The sequence below is a fragment of the Purpureocillium takamizusanense genome, chromosome 2 (genome assembly GCF_022605165.1).
Source record: "Purpureocillium takamizusanense chromosome 2, complete sequence".
NCBI classification, from domain to species: domain Eukaryota; kingdom Fungi; phylum Ascomycota; class Sordariomycetes; order Hypocreales; family Ophiocordycipitaceae; genus Purpureocillium; species Purpureocillium takamizusanense.
Genome location: NC_063069.1, coordinates 632,383 through 657,769, shown reverse-complemented (window position 1 = coordinate 657,769; position 25,387 = coordinate 632,383). Strand labels below are relative to the sequence as shown.

The 25,387-nt window shown below is 59.5% G+C and overlaps 8 protein-coding genes across 8 annotated transcripts; 3 read left to right on the top strand and 5 right to left on the bottom strand.

Moving 5' to 3' along the window:
* The first annotated feature begins 1,602 nt into the window (after nucleotides 1–1,602).
* On the top strand, nucleotides 1,603–5,280 carry SNF3 (Plasma membrane low glucose sensor). Its single transcript, XM_047983002.1, has 4 exons — nucleotides 1,603–1,951; nucleotides 2,012–3,065; nucleotides 3,128–3,453; nucleotides 3,512–5,280. The coding sequence occupies exons 2-4, from the start codon at nucleotides 2,956–2,958 to the stop codon at nucleotides 4,750–4,752; spliced, it is 1,677 nt and encodes a 558-aa protein (XP_047838972.1). The 5' UTR covers nucleotides 1,603–1,951; nucleotides 2,012–2,955; the 3' UTR covers nucleotides 4,753–5,280.
* Nucleotides 5,281–5,291: 11 nt separating this feature from the next.
* Nucleotides 5,292–9,418, bottom strand: JDV02_002019 (uncharacterized protein). The gene is made up of 5 exons (XM_047983001.1): nucleotides 8,778–9,418; nucleotides 8,128–8,705; nucleotides 7,775–8,071; nucleotides 7,515–7,722; nucleotides 5,292–7,461 (listed from the first exon to the last, which is right to left on the bottom strand). The coding sequence occupies exons 1-5, from the start codon at nucleotides 9,037–9,039 to the stop codon at nucleotides 5,723–5,725; spliced, it is 3,084 nt and encodes a 1,027-aa protein (XP_047838971.1). The 5' UTR covers nucleotides 9,040–9,418; the 3' UTR covers nucleotides 5,292–5,722.
* A 2,849-nt stretch (nucleotides 9,419–12,267) lies between these two features.
* On the bottom strand, nucleotides 12,268–13,007 carry GIS2 (gig suppressor; the record flags this gene model as incomplete). Its single annotated transcript, XM_047983000.1, has 2 exons — nucleotides 12,268–12,666; nucleotides 12,738–13,007. 2 exons carry the CDS (start codon nucleotides 13,005–13,007, stop codon nucleotides 12,268–12,270), a joined length of 669 nt encoding a protein of 222 aa, XP_047838970.1.
* A 2,678-nt stretch (nucleotides 13,008–15,685) lies between these two features.
* JDV02_002017 (uncharacterized protein) lies at nucleotides 15,686–18,854 on the bottom strand. The gene is made up of 4 exons (XM_047982999.1): nucleotides 18,824–18,854; nucleotides 16,599–18,768; nucleotides 16,230–16,540; nucleotides 15,686–16,164 (listed from the first exon to the last, which is right to left on the bottom strand). Exons 2-4 carry the CDS (start codon nucleotides 17,269–17,271, stop codon nucleotides 15,910–15,912), a joined length of 1,239 nt encoding a protein of 412 aa, XP_047838969.1. The 5' UTR covers nucleotides 17,272–18,768; nucleotides 18,824–18,854; the 3' UTR covers nucleotides 15,686–15,909.
* On the top strand, nucleotides 18,402–18,854 carry JDV02_002016 (uncharacterized protein). Its single transcript, XM_047982998.1, has one exon. The coding sequence runs from the start codon at nucleotides 18,463–18,465 to the stop codon at nucleotides 18,790–18,792; it is 330 nt and encodes a 109-aa protein (XP_047838968.1). The 5' UTR covers nucleotides 18,402–18,462; the 3' UTR covers nucleotides 18,793–18,854.
* Nucleotides 18,855–22,122: 3,268 nt separating this feature from the next.
* On the bottom strand, nucleotides 22,123–22,512 carry JDV02_002015 (uncharacterized protein; the record flags this gene model as incomplete). Its single annotated transcript, XM_047982997.1, has 1 exon — nucleotides 22,123–22,512. One exon carries the CDS (start codon nucleotides 22,510–22,512, stop codon nucleotides 22,123–22,125), a length of 390 nt encoding a protein of 129 aa, XP_047838967.1.
* Nucleotides 22,513–22,671: 159 nt separating this feature from the next.
* JDV02_002014 (uncharacterized protein) lies at nucleotides 22,672–23,885 on the bottom strand (the record flags this gene model as incomplete). Its single annotated transcript, XM_047982996.1, has 4 exons — nucleotides 22,672–22,721; nucleotides 22,781–23,536; nucleotides 23,583–23,709; nucleotides 23,757–23,885. The coding sequence occupies 4 exons, from the start codon at nucleotides 23,883–23,885 to the stop codon at nucleotides 22,672–22,674; spliced, it is 1,062 nt and encodes a 353-aa protein (XP_047838966.1).
* A 306-nt stretch (nucleotides 23,886–24,191) lies between these two features.
* Nucleotides 24,192–25,362, top strand: JDV02_002013 (uncharacterized protein). The gene is made up of 4 exons (XM_047982995.1): nucleotides 24,192–24,360; nucleotides 24,417–24,425; nucleotides 24,477–24,699; nucleotides 24,749–25,362. Exons 1-4 carry the CDS (start codon nucleotides 24,326–24,328, stop codon nucleotides 25,058–25,060), a joined length of 579 nt encoding a protein of 192 aa, XP_047838965.1. The 5' UTR covers nucleotides 24,192–24,325; the 3' UTR covers nucleotides 25,061–25,362.
* Nucleotides 25,363–25,387: the final 25 nt, after the last annotated feature.

The following is a 25,387-nucleotide window of genomic DNA, read 5'->3' as shown; positions in this document are numbered from 1 at the left end:
TTTAGTCTAATGTGCTGTGCCTCCTGCGGACCTTCTCGCGGCAGGCGGTTCCACAATGCGACCGAGCCGCTGCCGAGCGCCCGGGCGGCAGACAAAGAGAGCGGCATCAATCCGGGGCCGTAATGGTGGGCAAACCCTGGTGCGTCTTGGGGGCGTCGGGCCGACGACTCCGTTCCTTGGAGCCTCGGATAGAGTTCTGCCGATCGTCAGGTTGCGACACGCACGCATGGCAAGCTGAAGAATCATTCTGAGCCGCGCCAGGCTACTCAAGACGACCAAGAAGCTGACGACGATGAAGCATCATCTCGACATTGGTCTCGCCTGACGAGGTTTGCGCTTCTCTACGAGAGATCACAGAATACCACGGCAAGGGTTGTGCTCGAATGGCAGACGTCATTCATACGCCCAGTCTCGCTAGCGGGGCGTTTTGCGGACTGTTGCTGCATGCAAGGGCGGACGACAGGCTGGCTCGAGGGTTTCACAGACGGTGCTGCGGGACCAAACATGCAGGTCAGACTCGGGTGGCATTTGTGACGGGTCCAAGCTGGTGATGCCTCATCTGGGAGCGGCCGAGATGCGAAATCGGCCCTGTCGTAACCGTGACGCGCCGCGCCCAAGACGGCGGAAGCGACGCCCGGAGCTGGATCCCCGCATCGGCCCAGCTCGCATGTCGCTTAAGCTTCAACTAGACGTTCAGCCGCGCAACATCTACAATGTTGGACTCTGGGCCAGCCATCCCCCTTCCTGATTGCCTGTTTGGGGCACATTGTGTTAGGTGGAACTGGACAAGGCGACGGACAAGTCGGCCGAGAACGAGGAAGCCTCCAAGGCCTGCCGCAACGCGGGTCTGGACTCTGCCATCTCTGCCTTTGAGTTGGGGTCAGGGCTGCAGGCCCGACGTTAGTAATCGGGCAGACTGTGGCGGTGACGCGTTTGCGAAACTGGCCGGTAGAAATCGAACCTTGTGCGCGTCGTCGCCTGCCGATTGGCGTTGTCGAGACCGCCTCGCCCGGTCGGAGGCGAAGGAAGCTGTTTGGGGTGGGGAGGGCCACTGGCGTTGCCAGCACTTACACAGACAAGCGGGGTGTGACTGTGTGGGGCTCGCCTGGCGCTGCCGCGACATCGGGATCTGGTGCCATCAAGTGCTGTGCATGTGATGAAAGGCCGATGATGTCGGCGCAATGCTGGTGATGGCTGTGTTACGTGATGCATCGTGATGTTGGAGGTAAAAGAGGGCTGAGAGTGCTCCTTTCGTGCGAGGTTTGGCGTTGCGGGAGCGATGGAGCGTGTGCCTGGACAACAATCGTGAAGGAAAGCGCGATGCAATGCGACCCGGTACGTACAGTATACGAAGTACGAAGTACATGCCCTATCCAAGATGGCAGGGGAGGGAAGGAACTATCTTGCCGTATTGGGAAGTCTTGTGCTGATAAGTGACAGAAAGGAAGGAACTATCCAGAGCAGTAGCTTCCCTTGTGACGGACGAACGGTACGGGGTATGGGGAAGCAAGCAGCAGTTTGGCAAGCGCTCCACGAAGGAGAGTCAAGCGCACCTTCCGCAGGACGGCGCCGTGTCAAAACCCCGCAACAACACCATCATCATGATCCTCTTCTGTTCCTCCTCCCCCCTTCACCATCCTCATCACGATCATTAAACTCCTACTAGACTTCTTCAACGGCGCACCCACCACCTCGCGCGTGCCCAGCTAGCTTTTTGCCTGGATTGCTCTGCTGCCGCCCATTCGCCCCGCCAGCTCAGCCGCGCGGTCACGGGTTGCGTGCTGGTTGCCAGACGCAGCCAACCGCTGCCGGGCGGCGCCATTCGGCACGCCAGTGGCTTGCATCGCACGTTTGCCGGCCCCGGCAATCCTGCCACCCAACTCCTTCGCAACATCGTCATCCCCACACAAAGTGTGGGGTGTCGAAACAAGGTCAAACCCGACTCAAATAGGTACGTGGTTGCCGCACGCAGCGCCATCAGACCACCAAGCCGCTCTGACTGGACTTGTAGGACAGACAGACCCAGCGCCCGTGTCGGCCCTTTCCCACCCTTGACGCCACCCAAACACTTTCCAAACGTCGACTCTCGGCCACGGACGAGTTCCCCCAATCAGGCCGAGATGACGCTATCCCCAGCCTCGTCCGCCTGCGCAGTCTCTGCGTGGTCGTCCGCTGGCTATCTCTGGACCAAGGCAAGATGTTCGCCGCAGTCCAGCAACTACGGCCGCGACTGGGCTTTGAGTTCTCATCTCTTGGTGGGCAGGTAGGGCATTCGCCGCTCACCCCGCGACCCGCTCCCTCGACTCTGCGAAAGCTTGCGCTTCCTCTTCTCGGCCTGCCCGAGCTCTACCGCCTGCGCCGCTCCATGACTCCACATCCCGCACTATGCCACACCAAGACTTGCCTTTTGCAATGGCACACTACGCATTGCCGGACAATCTGCTTCGCGTCCACACGGCTCCGCTCGATCGTCCCGCCATCAGCCCCCCCAACCTGCATGTAGTAAGTGCTTGTATGCAGTCCTCCACAAGCTGCTGTCCCCTGGTTGTCCATCCACAGACTCCGGAACCGCCACCCCACGTAGCCCGCATTTCCGCATCACGTCTGTCGGTAGCAGCTCAAGTAGTCAGTCACTGTTCCAGACGCACGAGACGCCCATGCTCGCACCGCGTCGTCAGTGGCACCACGCCCAAGCGTTTTCCCTCATAAAACCTCGCGACCCCTCCCCTAATCTTCTTGTCACGTCCCCCTCTTGACACGGACCTCCACGCCAGGGCCAACTCCACCCCCGTGTTATTGTTCAACATCCCTGCGAGACAAGTCCTCGCCTTCTCTCTGCCTCAGCAAAAGCAAGCCAGTTGGCCTTAACGGTCTTGGTGGTCAGGTTACACAACACGCCTTGCTTCTAACCGTCGTCCCCGGCCCTGCCTAGAAGGGCAACCAACATCAGCGAAGATGGGTTTCGTTCGCAAGGCTTCTATTGTCAAGCCCGAGGGCGAGGTTGGCAAGACCTGGCCAGGCGTGGTCATTGGCTTCTTCGTCGCCTTTGGTGGCGTTCTATTTGGGTTCGTCTGCTCCCTCGGCTTACAAGACGTCCGGGGTGTCCCTCCATACTGACAGGCAACAGCTATGACACTGGAACCATCAGCGGCATCATTGCCATGCCTTACTGGCAAGACAGCTTCAGCACTGGATACATCAATCCCAAGGGCCATCTCGACATCACGACCGATCAGGAGTCGGCCATTGTCTCCATTCTATCTGCAGGCACCTTTTTTGGCGCGCTGTTCTCGCCCTTTATGGGTGACTACATTGGCCGACGCTGGGCCTTGATGTTGTCGACCTGGGTCTTTAACCTAGGTGTCGCGCTGCAGACCGCTGCCACGGCGATCCCCATGTTCCTCGCGGGACGATTCTTTGCCGGCTTTGGCGTCGGCCTCATCTCTGCATTGAGTAAGTGACCGCCAAGTCTGCGCCAGCACAGGTTTGATCTGACACTGCCGTACCACAGTTCCCCTTTATCAGTCCGAGACAGCGCCCAAGTGGCTTCGCGGCGCCATCGTCGGTGCTTACCAGCTGGCCATCACCATCGGCCTGCTGCTTGCGGCCGTCGTCAACAACGCCACGGCCAATCGAAATGACTCGGGCAGCTACCGCATTCCCATTGCCGTGCAGTTTGCCTGGTCTCTCATCCTATTTGGCGGCCTGCTCTTCCTCCCGGAGACGCCGCGCTACCTCATCCGCAGCGGCAAGCACGAAAAGGCTAAAGCCGCCCTCGGTTACATCCGCCGCCTCCCATCGGACCACCCTGCCATTCAGGCAGAGCACGACGAGATTCAGGCCCACCACGAATTCGAGATGAGCCTCGGCAAGGCGTCGTACCTCACCTGTTTCAAGCCACCCATCCTGAAGCGCCAGTTCACGGGTATGGCGCTGCAGGCGCTGCAGCAGCTCACGGGCATCAACTTCATCTTCTACTACGGCACAAAGTACTTCCAGAACTCGGGTGTCTCGAGCGGCTTCGTCATTCAGATGATCACGTCAGCCATCAACGTCGCCTCGACCATCCCGGGTCTCTACGCCATCGATAAGTGGGGTCGCCGCCCGCTGCTCCTCTGGGGCGCCGTCGGCATGTGCGTCTCGCAGTTCGTCGTCGCCATGGCGGGCACCTTGTCCTCGGGCCAGACCTCCGACGGCGTTGTCACCGTCACCAACCTCTCGGGTCAGAAGACGGCCGTCGCCTTTTCGTGCATCTTCATATTCTTCTTCGCCTCCACGTGGGGTCCCCTCGCGTGGGTCGTCACGGGCGAGATCTTCCCGCTCAAGACGCGTGCCAGGTCCCTCAGCATAACCACGGCCACCAACTGGCTCTTCAACTGGGCCATTGCCTACTCCACGCCATACCTGGTCAACTATGGCCCGGGTTTCGCCAACCTACAGTCCAAGATCTTCTTCATCTGGTTCGGCTGCTGCTTCATCTGCATCGCCTTTGTCATCTTCTTCATCTACGAGACTAAGGGTCTCACCCTCGAGGAAATTGACCTCTTATACACGGACGTCTCGTCGGCGCGCAAGTCGTCCAAGTGGCGCCCAAAGGACACCTGGGTGCACCGCCAGAGCATCGCCCATCACGGCGCCGATGGTGGTGACCCCTCGCACCCTGACGAGAATGGCGGCCTCAAGGGCGTGTCGAGCTTGCAGCCCGATGGCGGCGCGGCCGCTACTCACCACGAGAAGGACGCCACTCCTTAAATAGTAGTGAGCAGTTGGGTCGCGCGGCGACGTGCGCAACGGTTATTTATACCCAGATGCAATAAACTGAAGCTCCCGCCCACCCCCAGGGGTGGACGAGGCCAAACACGTAGCAGCATGGGACCCCTTTGGGGGTCTTTTGGCGTCACTGGCGTTTATTGGCATGGTATGGTATGGGATCTTATGGGATGGGATGTGGATAGCTTTGAATACCTCTTGATACAACTCTTGATACCTCTTTGCAGGGGCGCGGGCTGGGCGTCATCTATACATTTACTTTCATGGGTTTTCGTCGTCTTACGTACTGCAGTCCTATCAGTGACAGCCTGAGGTACTGTGCGCCGGGAGGTCTCGGCAGCATCATGACTCTGCGCGCAGTGCTGTAGCCGCGCCAGATGCGTTTCCAGGGAACGGAGATGCAAAACTCGCTTCTTACCATGAGCAACATGTACCACACACAATATTGCACTAACTTGATGCCACCACTGTACCTCGCAGAATGACGAGCCACTACAAAATGCAAGGCAGCATCGTGAGGGGGGAAAGGAGACATTCTTGTGTATATTCAGAGTCGAGTAGATGATTCTCAGGTCGTAATCTCATGGAACGCTTCATCGGCGTCTGCTAGGTAGCGGGGATGAGGGGAAAGGGGTGAAAAGGGGCCAGGCCAAGGGGCTAGGGGCTAGGGGAAAGAGGCCGTGAGAGTACAGCATACAAGGGACCCCCAAAGTCAGGCCCCATCCAGCGCGCGCAATTAATCCAATCTCGTTCGTTTATCTCGTCCCTTCGTGCGCGGACCAAATCATCCAAGAAGACCTCGTTAGGGCTGTCGTGTCGTTGTTTCGCGTCTAAGCAGTCTTGACATCATTAAGCCACTTTCATAAACCATTCTCTGGCGTCGTCAAGTCGCAATATCGAGGACAACAGTCCTACATCTGCCAGCACTCGGGGGTCTACATCCTCGAATCCGTTACGAGGGCTGACGGTTGTTACCCATAATGCTCTTCTTGCGGTCCGTCACGCCGCCCACGAGGGTCGCATCCTTGGCGCTGTCGTCCACGTCCAGCTCCTTGCTTTTCATCTCCTCCTCGTCTATCTCGTCGCTCGAGGCGTAGGGGTTCGGGCGCACAACCTTGAGCTTGACCACGTCGACATGGACAGGCGTGTCTTCGCCCTGTTCAGCAGCGCTATCGTCAGGGCCCAAGAGGGTCGACTCCGGCTTGTGGTACACGCGCAGGCCGACAACAGCGACGGCGTTCCAGGGATCGCGCTCGAATTCATCTGGCTCCTCCTCGGGGGGTTGGCCTTCACGAGGGGGCGGCGGAGGCCGGTTCTTTTCTATGCGCCGAATGTCGTCGACTTGGATGTCCAGCTCCCGTTCAGACAGCTCAGATAGGGAGTCAAAGTCGTTGAAGCACGGCTCGCTCTCAGACTCGTAATGCCCGCCAAAGGGGCCTTCGGAAAGCTCACATTCGCTGTCCATGTTTGGTGGAGCGAGCTGCTTGGCCCTACCACTCATCACATGCCCGGCATTCGGCCGCGAGACTGACCGTGCGTCATTAGGAGGCCGCCCAGCATGCCTCGATGGCGGCATGTACTGCTTCGGCCTATGAACCGGCTGCGGCCCAGGCACTGGCTGTTGCTGCTGCGGTCCGGACGCCGGTTGTTGCTGCTGCGGCTGGGATGCATCTTGCTTCGGCTCAACGACTGGCGGTGTCTCGATGTCAGGCTTGGCCACGGCGTCTGCAGGAGCGACATCTTGCTTCGGCTCCTCAACTGGAGGTGCCGCCGTGCCATCCGGAGTTGGCTCAGCCGACGTTTCGTTCACAAGAGGCGCAGGACCTCTGTTCGTCCAGCGACCACGCCCTCTGCCGTTCATGCCGTTCCTCAGCATGACATTTGCTTGTCCAGCCTTCGGGTCCACGCCGGCCGCGCGCTTCTTCTCGTTCATCTCCGCCATCTTGGCCTTGCGCTGCTCATGCATCTTTCGCTGCCTCTCAACGTCCCGCTCGTACTGCTTCTTCTTGAGGTAGTGTTGCTCTTCCCGGCTTTTCTGTATGTCCTTCTTCATCTTTTGACGTTCCTTGTCTTTCTGCTTCTTCTCATGTGCTTTGCGCGCAGCCTTCTCCTCGGGAGTCTCCAGCACCTTTCCCTTGCCGTGCGCTAAGTCGTAGGCAAGCCCGATACGCGTGAGCTTCTCCCGGCAGTCCTTGGCGTTGTCACGGACGACTCGCTCAATGGGCAACAAGTCTTCGTAACGGCACGCATCAATCTTGATACGGACATCGTAGTCACCGGCGTCCAGATCCAGTTCGACATTGACAGAACGGCGCATGCGGTACGGGGTTTGACTGCGCACGATGTAATCTTCTTGGCCAGTCTTGTGGAGTCTGAAACCCAATTCGAAGCGGTACTGGCCTTCTAAGCCGCGGAAATATCGGTCGTCAAGCTGGGAGAGGACCAGGACGACGGGACCAGGCTTTGTTATGGACAGCGAAAAGTATGTGTCGTGGTAGTTTACCATCCACGGCACGTTGAGGGTGGTCCAGATTTGAGTGATGCTCCATTCGTCGCCAAAAAGCCGAGTTCGCTCGAAAGCTTGGTACTTGCGCAGGAGGTCTTCGTACGCTATCCAGAAATCTCCATCGTCACCGAAGCGATGCCCGAGCTTCTCGAGCCATTCAGGAGTCCATTCCTTGGATCCATCGCCTGCAACACGGTTAGCATGGGCCTCGGCTCTGACCAGAATTTGGACGACTCACTCCACGGGCCCTTCCATTCGCCCTTGCCCCATGGGTTTTTGAGGCGCACGAGGCGCTTCCCATCAATCTCGACGGCTCGTTGGACGGAGTAGGAGTGGCGCTCCATGATGCCTTTGCGCTCGCCCCAGGTCGACTCCCCCCAGACACCGGTGCTGCAGCCAAATAGGAACTCTTGGTTGACCCTGAGAAGCTCACTCCAGAAATGTTCCTACATTGCAGTCAGCACGATGAACGATCTGAACACAAGAACGGCGGAATACCTTGTCGAGAATGTCGGTGGTGAATATTTCAGACGTGACGCCGCCGGTAAGATCCTCGATGCCTTCGCCTCCAAAGCCACCTTCGATGGCAGCGTAGTCGCCATGGGCCTTTGCGTAGCACTTCTCCAGGAGCGGCAGCCAAGTCTCCTGAGGATGCTCGCACTGGGCAAAGTACAGGGAGCCACTGTTAGACTGGTAGATTCTGCGGTACGCCTCCTCGGGGTTGACGCGCTCGCACTCGTCGAAGAGGACCCTGTCGGTGTAGCTTTCGTCGTAATCGGACTTTGTGAGGTAAAGCTGTCTTGGTTCAGCACCGGGCTCTCGACGCAAGGAGTCGCAACCCAAACACTTACAAAGTCATCCACAATCTCGGATATCCACTCGCCATCGCGATGGAAGACGAAGCCGTACACGCCCACGGCCTGGTCGTGCGCCACGCAGAGCCGCTCGATCAGGCCCTTCTTGTTGCTCAGCGTGCAGAGCGCCGACATGAGCCAGCAGTCGCCGTCGCGGCCCTGCCTCACGTCGTTTGCGGTCGGCCCCTCGATGTAGAACTGCGGCTTGTCGAAGATCTCGGTGACGCGCTTGGCGCTGCGGGGGCAAAAGTCGCTGCCGGGGGGCTTGCGCGCGCCGCGGATGTTGCCGAGCGACTCGAGGGTGTCGCGGCGCCCGAGCTTGAGATCCGACTCGAGGTCGAAGTGCGGATCGCGGTACTTTTTGTTGACGCGGCGGCACTCCTTGACGATCTTGGCCACCTTGGCGCGGCACATAGCCGCGGCGCCTTCGTAGCTGGTCTGGGTCGTGGTCCTATTTGACCCAGAAGCGGACGACGACGCAGTGGCCGACGTTGCCGTGCCGTCCGCGGTGGTGCCCTCGGCGCTCTTCTTGGTCACGCGGTCGACGAACTGGTTCCTGGGGATGACCCTCGTCGCTACGGGCAGTGTCAGTCAGACGTTATTTCATGTGAAGCGGCGGCGGCGGTGGCAACACGGAGCAGACTCACCCTTGCCGGGCTTCTTGGTGGTGAACTTGGCCCAGAACTCGTCGATGGCCTCTTGCGGCGCCTGCTGCTTCTTCGGGGGCCGGGTCGCGGGCGACGGCGAAGGCGGAGGGGCCATCCTGATGGGCACGCTTCGCCTGGAGCCGCGGCGGCCAAAGGGCGGCGGCGAGACGGAGATCGAGCGGCTGATGATGGAGCCCGACCTTGGAGGGGGTGACCGGGAGCGTCGTCGGCGGCCGATGCGAGGCCCGAGGATGGCAGACATGTTGGCGGTGACCGGTGGCCGGCGAGCGATGCAGCGGAAGGAACGATGCTCTGCTCTACTCTCGGCGTCCTTGCTTCCTTCCCTTACTTCCTTGCGGCAAACGCGCTCGGGGAAGGCGCCTCCAGGGTCGTTCGTTCCCTGGCTGGACCTCGCTGAATAGGTAGGTAGGTAGGAGTTCGTCTTCTTCGCTGGGATGCGTTACAAGTGCAGTACGCGGTCAATCCAGTACCAAAACCCGTGATGCTCGTCGTGTAGTCTCGATACCAGAAAGAAAAAACGGCAGCAGCAGCAGATCAACAACTCAGCGCCGGTGCGACGTCACGCCAACCTGCCGCCTTTTTGTATCTTTATCTTCACGGGTAGGCAGGCGGGTGTAGCCGCATCTAGACCCTTCCGCCCCCTCCTCTCCACGTCCCCCCCTGTCCGTGCAAGGACGCCCCGTTGAGCCTCATTCATGTCTTCACGGGAAGAGGGGGGTGCAGGGGGGGCAGGAGGGGGGCCAGGGAAACGCCGGCTGCTTGTCCAGCCTGCAAGGCAACGGAGCGAAACGGGCGTGCAAGCAAGCAAGCAAGCAAGCAAGCGGCCAGGCTGCTGCCTAAGTGCTGACGGGCGTGCAGGCCTGTCGTTCGTCCGCGAACCTTTTCTTGTCCACGCGCGGGCCCGGGGAGGAGGGCACGGCTGCGAAGAGGACGAGATGACAAACGACGACCATGACTGGCGCAAGGCGGACGGGCGGGCGGCACGGCTGGGGTGGTGGTGCGTGTGTGTGTGTGTGCGTCCAGCGTCGTCCGTCGTGCAGGCATGTCGTGCGGCTGACTTTTGGGCGTTCAAACCGGGGGGAGACGAGCGCGGGCAGAACAGGGGGGAGGGGCATGAAGGAAGGGGCTTCCAGCAAGGCGGACGGACACGTTGCTCTGGCTGGCTGGCTGGCTGACTGCTTGGTGATGCCCTGTTTTGACGACGATGACGCCCGTCTTTCGTCTTTGGTCCTTGTGCCGTGCGTGTCCACGCGCCGCCGCTGGCCGGCATGCATGGCACGGGACCTAGCATATTCATTGTATATGTGCCGGCGTTGACTCACACTATCGGCTCTCGTGCAGTCGTCTTGACGTTTACTGTGGTTACTAGCCCCTCCTTGCCCACCAGACCTAACTACCTCACTCCTAGAGAAGTAGGTACCTTATGCCTGTCTCTTGTCTTACCTTGTCAGCGGCCGGGACGAAACGGAGTCAACGGACACAGGATGACAGGATACATTAGTACCGATAGCACGAAGTGCTGTCTTGGGTTGAAGGTGGGTTGTTGGTGCGTAGTGCCTGCTAGCAGTCAGCCCTACGCCGTCAAAGCGTTTTGGCGGTAGAGCAGCAGCAGCTTGCAGCTGCGGCAGCAGTGGGGTGGGTGTCATGGTCAAAGGTACTAAGTTGGGGAACCCGGCCAGGCATGGGAGTCGGACAACCACCCCCCAGGTCGGAGACCGTGTCTCGCAGATGGTAACTGTAGTACGGCCGACCGACCGACCGACCTGCGGGACGCTCAATGGCAAGAACCCGCCTAGCAAGCACTCATACCAATCAATCTGCAGGTAGGTACGTTACAATTCAAGTAAATTCAATGGTACGTTGGTAGTTGCATGTATGTACCCGTTCGCTCGCGCACGCAAGACGCAAAGTTTCGCATCATTCATGGTGGTGGTGGTTGAGAGGAAAAAAACTTGGAACTTGATTTTGCCCTACACCCCCCCTGCCTGTCCTGTCCTGTCCTCGCGCCTCTGGGCTGTGTGGCCGCATCTCGCTCACTCATATCAAACGCGACAGACACGAGGCGCTACTACTTGTCTGCCTGCCTGCTGCCGGCACATGGTCGCCTCACGTTCGCTGCCGCTTCCTTTCTCTTTTTTGGCAGTCTCGCTCATGTGCTCATGAGTCTTGACTCTTTTGTCTCGGCGCGCAGCTCACAAAAGTCGACGGTGTCCGTCGTGGTGGCACAGCTTTTTTGTCCAGCCCTGTTCGCGTCTGTCTCCTCGCACAAACTCCCCTACTACTACTCCCTCCCCACAGCATCCACTTATGCGCAACGGCGAGGCGAGAGGGCCCGCTGGCGTAATAACTCCCCCCTTTGGTGAAAGGGGGGAGCCCTCCGCCAGCGAGCAAACTCGCGGATCTCGCCGCTTCTTTTCGTATTTAACAGCTTTCTTTCCTTGTTTTTCTTCCATTCCCGTCGTCAACAGCCCGAGGTCGAAGTTGGGCCTACTCCGTCCAGCTCCATCCTCTCAACTTCTTCTCGTTTTGCCTTGCAGCGCTCAAAAACGTCCTCGCATCCACCGCCGTATGCGCGCGCGCCCGACTCGGTTGCAACTCAACAACTGCTCGAACCGCCTCTGCGGGGGTCCCTGTCCTGCGCGCACTCGTCAAAGACGCGACCAAGCACGTCATGCGATACGCCGGCTGGGTTGTTCCCCCCCGTCCAGGTCTCGGGCGCGCCGCTCCCAGCTCGACACAACAACATTCAACACTCAGCCTCACGGGGTATATCCTTCGCCGGTGCCATTTAAGTCTTTAGTCGTCAAGAAGAGCCACGTGACAGTGTCTGTCGGTCGTTTCCATTGGGATTCCCGGATGATCCGCGGTCACCTCGCCCATCAAGGGAAGCCCCGCCGGGGCGAGGGACCGACCCAGAGAGCCGGGGCCGTGGCGGAGCGCTTGGGCAGGGGGCCGGATGAGGTGGAAATCTAGTCCACCTCTACACCCTGCCGCCCACCCGGCCTGAACCGTTCTGGATGCATCCGGGTCAGGAGAGAAAGCATATTCTCGCCGCCTTCATGACCGTTTCGTCGTCGTTTCCGAAACAGTCGAGGATCCCGAAGAGAGGAATAAAGAAAAATAAGAGTTGTGAGATGACCGGAGACGCCATGTTAAGCCGATATATTGGGTAAACGTCATGAGGCCATGTTGAAAATATAGAGGTCATACTGAAGGAAACTGATCGGTGAAGGGCGCCCAACGAGTGTGGAAACCGTCGGCGCCAGATAAGATAAGGTCGCAGCATCAAAGAAATCACAAAAGTAGGCAAGGAGAGGTAGACCTCGAAGCCGCCGCTCTCACAGAGCGAGTGACAACAGCTTCGAGGGCTGTCTGTCCGTCTGGGACCCCCCTGCCGCCAAGCCAAGAGAGTCAGTAGCAGCGGGAGAGTGCAGAGGAGACAGACGCTCTTCGTTGGTATATGGGGTGTTTATGCCACGGGGGCAATGGGAGCCACCGGAGCGGCGGGGGCAACGTTGGACAGGTCGACCTCAGCCGGGTTGATCTCGCCGGGGGCATTCTTCTGAGGGCAGTCGCGGGAAATGTGGCCGGCCTCGCCGCACTGGTAGCAGGTCTTGCCAACCGTGTTGAGAGGGCCGCCGTTGGGGGCCGTGCAGTCGCGGGAGATGTGGCCCAGCTTGCCGCAGGCGTAGCACTTCATGGCCTGGGCCTGGCAGTCGCGCGCGAAGTGGTTGGGGCCGCCGCACTTGTAGCACGTAGCAGGACGGGGGCCGCCAGCGAAGCCGCCGCGACCGGGGAAGCCAGCGTATCCGCCACGGCCCATGGGGGCGCCGCGACCCATGGGGCCGACGGGGTTGGGGCAAGCGCGCTGAGAGCATCTGCATCAGTTTCTGCGGGTTCTTTGCGTCACTGCGACGCCGGGTCCGAGTCAAGACCTACAGCAAGGTGTCCGGGCTGGCCGCAGCTATAGCAGCGTCCGCTGGTGGCGTTGCCGCTTAGGCGGAGCGTCGGGCAGTCGGCCTGGACGTGGCCCAGGCCCTGGCAGTGGTAGCACTGCTTGGCCTCGGTGGTGCGCGGGAGCGGGCAGCCGTTGGACTCGTGGCCGGGCTGCTTGCAGTTGTAGCAGAGGCGCTCAGCCGAGGAGCAAACCTCGGCGTAGTGGCCGACATTGCCACACTTGTAGCAAGCGCGTCGGGAGAGGGAGGACATTGTGGCTTCGGGGGTGTCTGTGGCCATGTCCAGTCAGCAAAGGCGTCTGCAGAGGTTATAGCACGTTTTGGCTGTCCGAGCCCTTGGTCTATCGTGAGCGCTCCGTCTCCCAGGATCCACGGGGCGCAAGTCTGACCGGCTGGCATTGTCTGCCGCCTTAGGCCACCACCAAGCGTGCGTCAGGCTGGTGCCATACTTTAGCATTGGCAGCCACCGCGCGCCAGGGGGCAAAACTTTTTTTCACGTATCTCGGTAAAGGCTGCCGGCGGTAGCCGTCCGCGTCGTCATGCGCATGCTGTGCAACGTTCGATGCGTCATTCCGGAAGGGGAGCGGCTCGGGCGCGGAGGCGCGGCGGCCCCCGAGGCACTCGGAGCAGCGCATATCCTGATGACAGTATTGCGATTCAAGGTCGATAGGTTCGGCGAGCAGGTCCGGGGAGGAGGGCACGCAAGCTCAGGTTGCGCATCCGCGTGAGCGTGACGCCTCCAGGCTGCGGCCGCGGGAGTACGGCAAGAGGTAACCGTGTCCCGTCGCTGACCCGACCAGCCAGGCGGCCCAACTCACGTCATTACGAGTGCTCTCGACGCGCCGCCAATGCAGAGCATCGGGACGGCGCCGGGCACGCAACGGCGCGTGTGCGTCTCAATTCGTCATATTTGTCGAGGTCGCTCGGCCGCGTGGGAAAGGTCGAGGTCGGTGGCGCAGACGCCGCGATATTACGGAGTGAAGGGTCCCACGATAGAATCCAACGGCAGGAGACGAATACCACGGCAAGACTGAATGCAAGCCTCTGCTAGAGAGACGAGCACTCACGAGAAGACCAAGCCCGTCTCGGGGGCGCGAGTACGGACAACATAGCCGAGGAAGTTGGGCCAGGCAACAAGTCCAGCAGAGGCGGCTCAACTCACATAAAAATAACTCGATGTGGTAGGCGAGATGCAGCTTACTTATAAGCGTGGCTTGGGGTAGTCGATGATACCAAAAAAAAGAAGAAGAAGGGTTTCTGTGATGTCAAGACTGCCACGTCTTAATAGGCAGACTGGAAGTTCTTGTTTGATGTCGTGGAGGATGTAGATGCGGAGGAAAAAAATTTGCGCGCGCCTCGAGGAATATTAGTCTCGCGGGCGAGCGGCCGGCGGCAACAAATTCAGGGAGTGGAGGGGGGAGCGGGCGGGGGAACGTGGAACTCGGGCGGTGCTACAACTAGTAGCAGGTACTAACTTGATAGGTTGGTGCTTCATCAAAGAATCAGTGGTGCTTGCATTTCACGCAGCATGCGCCCTCGGGCCTTGGGATGGCTTCCAAGGTTGGAGCCTACCTGGGGATCCGATGGGGGCAGGCGCCCCGTGGCTGGTGGAGCACTGGGCTAGCCAGACTAGTGCAGGCAGGCAGGCTCTCAGCGCCCGGATCGACTCCTCCAGTTGGCCAGGAAGGCCAGTTGATGCCAGACACCATGCCCGCCTTGTGGCTATTGTACTACACTAATAACACCACTATAAAGTGCCTCGCATTAACCTGGAAATCTTGGTCCAGTCGGATGAATGCTGACGAGCCCAGTTTTGCGCATCCGCGGATTCGCGTCACTCACTCTCACAACAGCAAGAGCCGCTCACATGACTGATCGCGCCATGTCACGCCGTGTCACGCTTCCGCTTGACGCACCTCCCAGCCCTCAAACAAAAAGGTTCACTCCCCAACAACTCAACTTACTCTGTGCAAAGTAGGTTCCTCGGCCACGTCCCTGCCACCTACCCACCAGCGGCCGATGTCCCACAATTTCGAACATCTCAGACCATTCCTCGGACGACCACACAGGAGCCAAGGCTATCTCCAGCGTCATCTTCGTAGCCATTCTGGCTTGCCGCCGTCATCATCGCTAGCGACCGACTGCGCGGATGCGCTCGCCTGTTTCAGCATGTGCTATGCTTGTCATCAGCTCCGTTCCCTATAAAGGCGCCCGCCATGCCTGCTTCTTGCGCCCCAGTGTAAGCCGGGGAGATGGCGAACCGACAGCTCTTGGAAAGGCTCTTCCATGAGTCTGCAACCAGTCAGCTTAATAACGCGAGTTACCTCGCGTCGACTCCGTCCTGCCCATGTTTGCGGAGTGTTTCAGCGGGGCAGGCAGGTTCCCCATCGGTATTCTCTGTCAAGCGCCAATGTCAAGCGCCAACACGTGGAGGTGCGGGAAGCACTAACCCGTCTCGCTCTCTAGGGCCAGACTCAACTCTCTGCTCCTCGTCAGCTCCCAGCCTCCTTGAGCCAGCCCTTGATGCGCACTTTCACAGTCTCGACGCTCTTCGGCGGATCAATTCGTATTCATGTCGGTCAAGGAGGGGCTGGCCTGGAGACACTGCTTCCAAGAGTGTTTCCGACGCCTACAGTGCAGAACTGACGCCTCGAGGCGACCGAGGCTCAGCCCCTGCCCCTGCAGATGCGGCTCAATCGGTTACGAAGTATATAAGTCGACCAGTCCAGAGCTCCCCCCATTCACGCTGTGACGGGCAGACGGGCCAGATGTGTCATTCATGCTTCACCACTCCACTCCTCCGGCCCCAACATCGGAGGCTCATGCTGGCCGTTACTCGACGAGGGATCACCAGGAATCATCAGGAATCAATGAGGGGCAGGACATATGCCAGCTCAACTTGGCTGGTTCATTGACTCGTCTAGAGTTTAGGCCCGATAGGTATTCACACCTCGGTCCAGTCATCATATACCTAGGACGCACCCGCCACCAAGACCGAGACTTTCCTTGTACACGCTCGTCCGACACGCCACATGGACCAATGCTTGTGTGCTTCGCTCATTTAGAAATCATAAAAGACGCCTCCTCCTCCTCTCTCCCAGCCGCCTCCCTTTTCTCGTGCCGAGGCCCATCAGTTCGTCCCGCAGACCACGCAATCATCGACGCGGCGCTCCGGGCCAGTTCTCGACATGACCCTGGCTCACTGTTGCGGACCGGGCAAGATCGGAGGAATATATGGATGAGCTGCTCAGCGGAGGGGCTATGGAACGGGGTCGTGCGTCCATCATGTACGACACTCCGTCATCAGAAGCATACGACGGCGGCCGCGGCCCGGCCCGTGTCTCCGGGCGCCCCGCATTCGGGCCTGCGTCGGTGTTGCGTTGCCAGAAGATTCGGTCCGGGTCTACACGCTGTTCACGTCGTCAGTCTCGCCGTCTTGTAAGTGAGGTGGTTGGCGTCGCGGGTCATGACTTACCACGCTCTCTCGCCACAGGCCATACGCCGGCGGTTTCAACTTGGACGCCTGACTCTGGGCTCCCGCCACTTCTTCGTCCCGAGCCAGCAGGACCGGGATGGGTTTCGAAGGGACCACGTAGCCGCCCTGGGCCATGATGTCCGGCACCTGGCCTCGTCGGCGACGCCTGCTGCCACGGTCTGGCTGGAATATGAGCAGCAGCAGGCGCACGAAGCTGTAGGCGAAGAAGGCGGCGGCCGTCAGGACCACGAGGATGATCATGATGGTCAGCTCTCCCTGGCGAATATTTTTGGTGAGAGTGAGCCCCAGGTCTGCGTCGACGTGTTAGTCGCATGTGCAGGGCATAAAAGCGAGGGGTTCATGACGCACAGATTGCCAGGAGCATGACGAGAAACATGCCGGATACGAAACAGGTCAGGATTTGGGATCGCATCCTCCTGGACTTTACCCACGGAAAGCAGAACAGGAACCGCTTCGGGTGCGGCCGCCCGCTCTCGTCGTCATCGGATGTATCTGTTCCTCCGCCGCTGGTCGAGCTCACGCCACTGGCCGACTCGGTAGGGCCGTGGGCCGTCGAGTCGGGCACGGGAAATGCACCCGTCATCTGGATCGGTGGTGTCGGGCTGCGCGGGCTCGTGCCAACGGGACTGATGGCCACGGGCTCCGGCGGGAGCGGCATATGACTCTGCGGGAGGAGAGGCGCCGGCGACGTGGGGGGTCGGGCAAGGTGATGCGGCGGACGGGGCGCCACGGTGGCGTCGCCGGCATAGTTGTAGATGGGCATGATCGGGTTCGACTCGGAGTCGGGGGACTTGGGCGTCTCAGCGACGCCGCTGCCGTGGCCGCGGCCAAAGACACGGAGTGTGCCCAACGTCGGGAGACGGCTCCGCGATCTTTGGTCGTCGCTCCTGCTCGCAGCTCGCGGCTCCCGTGTGGCCTCGGCCACGTCGGTCATTTCTCGCCCAGCGTCTGGGCCATCTCTGCGTGCGCGACGTAGCAGATCAGCCCGCAGCCTCTCCATTGCCCTCTCACCCAATGCCATGATGTGCGATGTGCCGCTCTTCCGCTGCGGCGGGAAGCAGATGGCCGTGGGATGGGTGGTGGTTATGGTCGTGGTGTTCGTAGTCGTGTGTAGAAGGGGCGCGATTCGGTGCGTGCGGCGGTGTAAGTCGGGCGCCGGTGGTGGCTGGGAGCGTGTAAGTGGCCCGCTGCAGCGTTGCTTCTTCGACTCCCGTCTCTCTGCTCAGGTCAGGCCCCCCAGTCGAATTGAGGTGCGGGACCTTTCCCTTTGCGCGCGGAGGCAACTTATATTCGGGTCGGACGAGGGAGAGCGACGGGAGAATAAATCGTTGACGAGCAAGGGCGGTCGGTGCAAATTGCTGGTGTCTTCAGTAGGCAAGGTCAAGTCGTTGTCGATGAGGAACGTCGTCGATGAGGAGCCAATGTCTCTGCGGGGCCAACAACAAGGGAGAGAGGCGAGGGGCGGGAAGCCGCCCGGGAGGCAGCATGCAGCCCTGGCAGGTTGCTGAATGCGGCTGGCGGTGGGTCCGCGGGCGAGTTCCAGGTTCACTTCCACTGACCGGTAGGTGGTAGCGCTGGCGGCCGTAGCGTAGCGCCCGCGAGTAGCGTCGGGGGGGGGAACGTTTCGGGGCTCGCCCTGCCCTAGGCGATGGATGTATGTATGGAACCAGCGAACCGCCCTCCCTCGAGGTCGACTCTCTGTGCTTTTCCGCTTGCAGCCGAACACGCAAGAAGGGGGCGATGAAAAAAAATCCCAGCACGCGCAAACACACCAAAAGAGGACAAGGAGGAGGACCGCCTGCTACCCAGTGCGCCGCGCAGCGAAGACAGGGGGGAGGGAATGGGGGTCTGGCGGATGGGGGCGGGCCAGTTGGAAAGGGACCGGGAGGGAGAAGGGGGGGCCCTTTCCTGCCACTGCCTTTCTGGTACAACGACTCAAAATTCCAATAAAAGCAAAGGGCCTGCGAGCATACGAAATAGCTGCAAACAGGCTGCTTCCCCCCCGCATAGATAGATGACGACGACGAAACAGAGAGAGGGGGAAGAGGGAGATTGGGAAAGGGGGAGGGTAGTAGTAGAGCGAAAGATACGGTGAGGGCGGGAAAGCCGTCAGAAGGAGAGAGAGAGAGAGAGAGAAGGAGACAAGAGAGAAGGAAAGTAAAAGGTAGAGAGAAGGAAGAGAGTGAGAGAGGCGGGATTGAGGACGGATGCAATGCCGCGGGCCAGCGCAGCGAAGCAGCAGCAGCAGCAACGGAACAGCCAAGAGGAAAGAAAGGGCCAAAAAGCAAAACGCTTGACGTGTTGGAGCAGCGGCCGGCAGCCAACCAACCGGCCGGAGAACGCGCGCCGCCGCGTGCAAGGCCAGGCAGGGAAAGGAAAAGAACGGAACGGGGAGAACAAAAAAGCAGAGAGGACCGTGTTGCCGTCGCGGTTCCGGAGCGTTCGGTTCGTCGACACGACACGACACGACACGACACGATGCGAGACGGACACCGGGGGGGGCTCTAAACTGACGGGCCTGCCGCAGATGGTTACTAGGTAAGGTAGGTAGGTAGGCAGGTACCCTTACGCACGGGTGAGTGTGTTGTGTGTGTGTGTGTGTGTGTGGGCGGTTTGAGGAGGGAACGAGAGGGTGTAGGGGACCGGGGCGGGATGGTACGAACCACCGACCTGTAATAAGGCAACGAGGGGCTTTGTTTTGTTGTTAGTGGGAGAGGCGAGAATGAGTGCACGCGCGCAGGCGCTGGCGAACCCTCTCTCCCCTGAGGATGGATGGATGCATGCATGGATGTATGAATGGATGGGAACGGGCAGTTGAAGTGCGGGTGTTTGCTGCAGATTGAAGACCCAAAAAGAGCCTCAGGTGTGGGATGGAGTGTAAGGAGTGGCGGCGGCGGCTTCTTCGGGGGTACATACATAACTACAGACGGGATTATTATACGGGTCTGTACTGTACGGAGTACGGATGTATGGGGTGGAATTGATGGCATGGGGACGCATGAAGATTGATACGATACGATGCCATGCCATGGCGGTGCGGTGCAGGCCACCACCGTCAGTCTGGGCCGGGGTGCCCACGTTTGTTCCACGTCGGCGGCTCCGCGTCTGCCATCTATCCCGGCCATGAGGCCGCCGCGCCGCGCACACACTTGCAACGAGCAGAAACACCTTGGCGCGCGACGACGACAACGCCGCCGGGGTCTCTCGGCAGCCTGCTGGCCCTGCTTAAGCCCGCTGCGGAAGAGGCGGACGGGAGCTGCTGGGCGTACTTTGTAGTTGTCTGTTGTACTATTTCGTGGACTGCCTTGGTACTATATAAGGCGAGGAAGGACTGGAGCCTCCTTCGCACCGGCCACTTTTTATTAGATGCGACCGCCAGAAACGGGCTCTCCCGTCGCGGAATGGGCAGGGGGGCGATGGCGGAGTGGTGCGGGCGGGTGGTCAAGGCGCCGAGGAACAACTGAAAGAAAACCTTGGGTGCTGACTTGGCGTACGAGTAAGTTTGATGTATGGTACGTGCAGCAATGCGTACCTACCGTATGTGTGTGATGGGTGTGCATGACGGGAGGGCGAGGCGATGTCCAAGGACGGGGCTTTTCCATTTCGTCTTTTCTGCCAACAGGCGGCGGGGGAAGGAAGCACGTATACATTCACCACGATGGACTTACATGGGTGGGGTTGAGGCGAATGCGCACTCCCGAGATCCCGGCTGGGCAGCCAAAGGAAAGCCGTACAGCGGTGCTTTGATCGGCGGCACGACAACGAGGCCATATACGCGCATGTAGGCACATGTGCGGAAGAGTAGTACGTAGTGCTTTACTTTAATATTTAATAAAGTGAGTAGTACTATTATTAGCGGGCATGAACGACAGGAGAGGGATCCATGGCGGGGTGTTCGGCGATGAGAACGACGACACTCGATACGAATCTTGCATGGGCCGCCGCCCCACGACGACGACGATACTATCCGTATTCAAAATGGGGGAAAACCCGAATATACGGGTACGGAGAAAGTACTGGTCCGGGTTTGCCTGCGCCTTTGCTCCCAGGAAAAAGAAATAAAGATGCATGGATATGGAAACACGAGGCTGCATCTCTTCTTCTTCTTCGACAACCCTGGAAGAAGAGCACGCGCGCGCCCGTCGGCCGGGGGGGGCGGGCATGTGCCTCGGCCGGCGGGATCGGCTCCTACCTATATTGCATTGTATATTGCAATGAAAGAGGGCGAGCGGGCGGCAAGGGTGCTTCTTTTCGGGGTCACAGAACCCGTAGGGTTTCTCTTCTCTCATCCCGGTCGTAGAGGCAAGAGCTCACGCACTGTCGCGCTCGCTCGCCCCTGGACGAAGAACGAGATCTGATCGAAGACACTGTACGCGCCTTGACCTGGCAAAATCTGCCCGGCTGGTGAGTAAGGAAGGCAGTACGCGTCTAATCGTTGGGCATCGACCGGGGTGTGTTTCGCCTTGCCTATGACGCTCGCCGCCGATTTGCTGCAACGATACTACTAAACTCCCAACGACGTCAACAGCCTCGCGGCACACACTACATGACTACCTACGTACTAATGTACCTACTGGCCCGGCGGCGTTGCGAAACACGGGGTTGACTGATTGATTGATCGCCCACATGGTGGGGCCGGACGGGCGGGTTTCCTCCTCCTCATCCTCCTCCTCCGCGTCCACCTTCCTTTCTTTCCCCCCCAGCGAAGAGGGATCGACTGGCTACTAGATAGGTAGGCCGGCGATGTGAATTGATTGACTCGCACGCACCGCACTGTACTTGCTGTACTGCACTTGGCACATTACTAAAGAAAGAATCGGAAGGGGGGGAAACGGAAACCTGTCGCTGCAATTAATTAGCCTGGCAGCACGGAAGCAACAGAAGTCAGGGGAAAAGAAGGCACCTCCGTGGCCCCCCATTTTTGCGGTGTCCGCATGTATATTGGGGGGCATCATCATGCTCCCCAGAGACAAATAAAGGGTCCCCTCTCCCTCCCTCCCCTCTGACAGCGCTCCGGAGGAATGCCATCCAATGGAACCTACAACATGTCGCCAGGCAGGGAAAGGGGGCGAGGGGTGGGGGGGGGCGGTCGGGGTGCTTCCAGGGCGAGCGCCCGCGTTTCAGGAAACCCCCCGGCGTGGCAAGCAGCCAGGGGTTTCGGTCTTCTGGTCTGATTTGACCGCGCACGCGACGGGGCGGCTCTGCGATCGATGCAATTACCTTACCTTACGCCTTACGCGGTGCCGCCGCGGCCCCCGGAACCACTTCCTGGACCTGATACTACGGACTAACGTGCGTACCACCAAGAGACCACCCAAACCAACCCAAGTCAACGCAGCGCGACGCAACCAACAGGGCATGGCATGCCTGTGACGGCGCTTCGGCCCTTGGTACCGTGTGTGCCTGAGACCTATGGGTGGCTACCTCTCTACTGTAGCTTAAAGGACGATGGGAAAACGAGCCTTTTGATTTTTTTTTTTCGCATTGTCGCGTGGATACGTTACTACGATGGAGGATGGTAAGGTACACAGGCTCCCGCACATGAATGAGGCTGCCCGCGCAGCACGTGCATACATTCACGAAGTGAAGCAACTTGCCGTGCAGCGAACCAATGTGGCGTCCTGCGACGTTTGCAAAACACCTCGACACCTCCAGTGACGTATGACCATGAAACTGACGGGTGGCTCGTCCCGCGGTCGAGGCCTCAATCATCGCCCTCGGACACGCTGGCCGAACCCATGGCGCAGGCAATAGTGTTCGCATCAGAAACCGACCTGCTGTTCTTGGCCTCGCCCGGCTTAATTGACTTTGGATTGACATGATCGTCCGGCCGCTAGGTGCCAAACGCAAGGCAAGGTAATATACGTCATACCTAGCTAGTATGGGGGCGCTGGAGCGTCGACGAAGCAGACTTGCATGCCCCATGCTCGTCGAGCAAAGCAGGCCTCGACACGGGTCGCGTCCCACCGCCACCCTGCCCTTCACGAACCCGCGTCCTTGCCGCTTGCTCTGCACCACTGCCGTCGGCTATCAACATCTTCATGAACCTCACCTGGGCGTGGATCATCACGCAATGCTTCTCGTGGCCCCAGCCTCGCCTATTTCTTGCTCCATGCGTCTTCAAGCATGCTGCGCTGGCAAGCCCACGTCGTAGATTCGTCCATGCATATTCCGGCACGCCTCGGCCCTTGGTTATTTCGTTGACTGGTGACATGGCAACGCCGCCTCTGTTTGCAACCCAAAAGCGACAAAAAGTGAGCATGCCATCGGTCTAGGGGTGCGGCGCAACGCCGCCTAGACGATTGAGGGGATGGCGAGCCAGTGCATCGATTCAACGCGGCTCTGCAAGGCGATCCCGTGCCTGCGCTGTAGCCGCTCATCACTCCGTAGACGTCGTCGTTCGTCCGTTGACGCCGCTGCCTCACTTGAGCTCACCCAGGAGCATCTTCCGGTCCGATGAAGCCGTGAGAACTAGCAAAGTCAGCCCCAAAACACTATCCTCATCTGACTCAAGGCCAGGGCAGACTTACGTATGGGCTCCTTGCTCGGCGCAAACTCGGCGCAGTTGACGGTGCCGCGGTGGCCCGGGAGCTTGTATAGCAGTTTGCCCGTCTCGCTCGACCACACGTTGGCTGTGCCGTCACCTGATCCCGCAGCGATCTTCTTGCCCTCTGCGTCCCAGCTCGCGCCTAGGAGGTTCTTCTCCATCCCCGCGTTGGATCCATCCAATGTGCGAATGTGCCGCTCCGTGGGCGCAAACGGCCGGATGTCCCACGTCCTCACCGTCGCGTCCATGGCGTACGACAGCAGCGACTGCGAGTCCGGCGACACCCTCAGCGACGTGACCGTGTCCGAGTGGCCAAGCATCGAGTAGACGACTGACTTCTTCCTCAGATCCCACACTCGAATGTCGTTGTCGATGCCGCCCGAGAAGATTTCGTTGCCGGCCTGCGACATGGCCAGGGCAGTGATGGGAAAGTCCGTCTCGATGTAGTCGACGGCGTTCTTCGTTCGCGGGTCCCAGATCCCAATCGTACAATCGTCGCTGCCGCTGATGAGGAGCTCCTCGCCGCGCTTGCTGACGTCCATCGTGTTAATCACTTCCTCGTGCCCAATATATCTGCGGATCCTCGCCCCCGATGTGAGGTCCCAGCTAGCGAGATGCGTGTCCGCAGATGCCGAGTACAGTATTTCGGAGTCCCGCGACCACTGCAGGTCGAGCACCGCGCCCTTGTGCCCCTTGAGCATGCCGTAGTTTTCACAGTCGCCATATGTCCGCCAGAGCACTGCTCCAGTCAGAAAACGCCTCTTTAGGTTGAGAAATTATCATACATATGCTTCTGTCCATCGAGCCTGACGCGATCAGGTTGCCGGTTGGGTCAAACTTGGCCGCAAAAATCTCGCCAGAGTGTCCTGTCAGCTCCATGACTGGCGACTGCAGCCCGCTGGTTCGCGGCACCTACGATTGTCAGCTCAATAAACGCAGCGCAGACATTGCGCGCTTACCGTCTGCACGAGGGCATTGCTAGACGCATTGAGTCGGGCCAGCGCGCCGTCCGACGAGCTCACGTTCTGCCTCTTGACGAGCATACGCGATGACGGATCGTCGTCCGCGGGCCGCTTTTCGGCAGACATTTCGGCAGTTGTGTGAATTAAAACGCGAGAGGGGTATGTGTCGCGACTGCGTCGCACGAATCTGAGGTCGTTCGGCGTCCTGGAGCTCCGGTATTGTGGTGTTGTGTTTGCGGTGGTTGAGTTGAGGTGCAACTTTTTGAGGCTGCGAGCTCCAGCGTGCCAGTAGCGTAGCTGGTTGTGGTGCCATTGGCTCTCGGACCGTTGATTGTTCCTGATCAGCAGCGCGTCCCACTGCCCCGCTGACAGTGACCACTACGAACACCGGCGGGTTGGCGGCCTCGGCGACATACCCTGCCTGAGCAAGGCGACGACACTCTCCTCCACGCCGTGACGCGCCAACGACTATACGACCATTTCTGAACCTACGCCAAGGTACAATCCAGCTCCCTGGTGGCCTTTTCCAACGCCGTTCATTAAGGGTCCGCCGACCCGCCGCCGACATGGCAGCTAGCAAGGCCTCTCGCGTGGGCGAGGAGTGCGTTCCCCCGTGCCCCCCTCCGAAGCTGAGTCCCTTTCGCTGACCCGTATCAGGATCTGGAAGTAAGCCGCGAAACTGCTTGCGTGCACCACGAATCCATCTAATGCCACTAGGACGCGGATTGATAAGGTCAACGCCGAGCTCGTGACGCTGACGTACGGCACGATTGTCGCGCAGCTCTGCAAGGACTTTGACAGCGACTATGCCGAGGTCAACAAGCAGCTGGACAAGATGGGCTACAACATCGGCCTTCGCCTCATTGAAGACTACCTGGCCAAGTCCAATACCATGAAGCGGTGTTCCAACTTTCGCGAGACGGCCGACATGATTGCGCGAGTGCGTTGATTTCCTGCTTCCAAGCCGGATGGCTGCTGACGTGGCGCAGGTCGGGTTCAAAATATTCCTCAATGTGACGCCCCAGGTGACGAACTGGACAAGCGACAACAACCAATTTTCCCTCGTCTTCGACGAGAACCCGTTTGCCGACTTTGTAGAGCTGCCCGACGACGGACGCGCGCAAGACGAGCTGTGGTATTCCAACATTCTCTGCGGTGTTCTACGAGGGGCCCTAGAGATGGTGCAAATGCAGGTCGAGGCGCACTTTATTAGCGATGTGCTTCGAGGGAACGACACAACCGAGATGAGGGTCTCCCTGATTCGGTACATTGACGACGAGCTGCCTCCAGAGGATGATTGAGGAGAAGAGCAGGATGCGGAAAGTTGAGATGCCGAGACCCAAACCAACAGATGATCCGTCGCGATGCGACCCGCGCTGCGCCCTGGCCCACGGGATAGAGAGCCCAATGCCCAGGTAGCTATCAGGAACTTAGAATCGGGGGCCACCTTGAAATGATACCCTGGAAGGAAGAGTGGTTGGTAGAGCGCGGCTAGAGCCAGGAGAATGGACTAGCACCGCCAAAGAAAGCGACCATGGAATCGATCAACTCATATACTCTACTCATGACACGATAAATGTCCGTCGCAAAGTGTGCTTAGCCATGACCATCTCTTGGCAGGCCACTGG

Bases quoted from the DNA above. Each gene is read 5' to 3' on its own strand.
- JDV02_002016 (XM_047982998.1), top strand. From the start codon at position 18,463: ATGCCGCGGGCCAGCGCAGCGAAGCAGCAGCAGCAGCAACGGAACAGC.
- SNF3 (XM_047983002.1), top strand. From the start codon at position 2,956: ATGGGTTTCGTTCGCAAGGCTTCTATTGTCAAGCCCGAGGGCGAGGTT. The intron at 3,066-3,127 runs GTTCGTCTGCTC...GACAGGCAACAG, and splicing joins TTTGGTGGCGTTCTATTTGG to CTATGACACTGGAACCATCA. The intron at 3,454-3,511 runs GTAAGTGACCGC...GCCGTACCACAG, and splicing joins CGGCCTCATCTCTGCATTGA to TTCCCCTTTATCAGTCCGAG.
- JDV02_002019 (XM_047983001.1), bottom strand. From the start codon at position 9,039: ATGTCTGCCATCCTCGGGCCTCGCATCGGCCGCCGACGACGCTCCCGG. The intron at 8,706-8,777 runs GTGAGTCTGCTC...CACTGCCCGTAG, and splicing joins CACCAAGAAGCCCGGCAAGG to CGACGAGGGTCATCCCCAGG. The intron at 7,462-7,514 runs GTGAGTCGTCCA...ACCGTGTTGCAG, and splicing joins CGAATGGAAGGGCCCGTGGA to GCGATGGATCCAAGGAATGG.
- JDV02_002017 (XM_047982999.1), bottom strand. From the start codon at position 17,271: ATGGCATTGGGTGAGAGGGCAATGGAGAGGCTGCGGGCTGATCTGCTA. The intron at 16,541-16,598 runs GTGCGTCATGAA...ACGTCGACGCAG, and splicing joins CGTCATGCTCCTGGCAATCT to ACCTGGGGCTCACTCTCACC. The intron at 16,165-16,229 runs GTAAGTCATGAC...CGACGTGAACAG, and splicing joins GCCTGTGGCGAGAGAGCGTG to CGTGTAGACCCGGACCGAAT.
- JDV02_002013 (XM_047982995.1), top strand. From the start codon at position 24,326: ATGGCAGCTAGCAAGGCCTCTCGCGTGGGCGAGGA. The intron at 24,700-24,748 runs GTGCGTTGATTT...GACGTGGCGCAG, and splicing joins CGGCCGACATGATTGCGCGA to GTCGGGTTCAAAATATTCCT.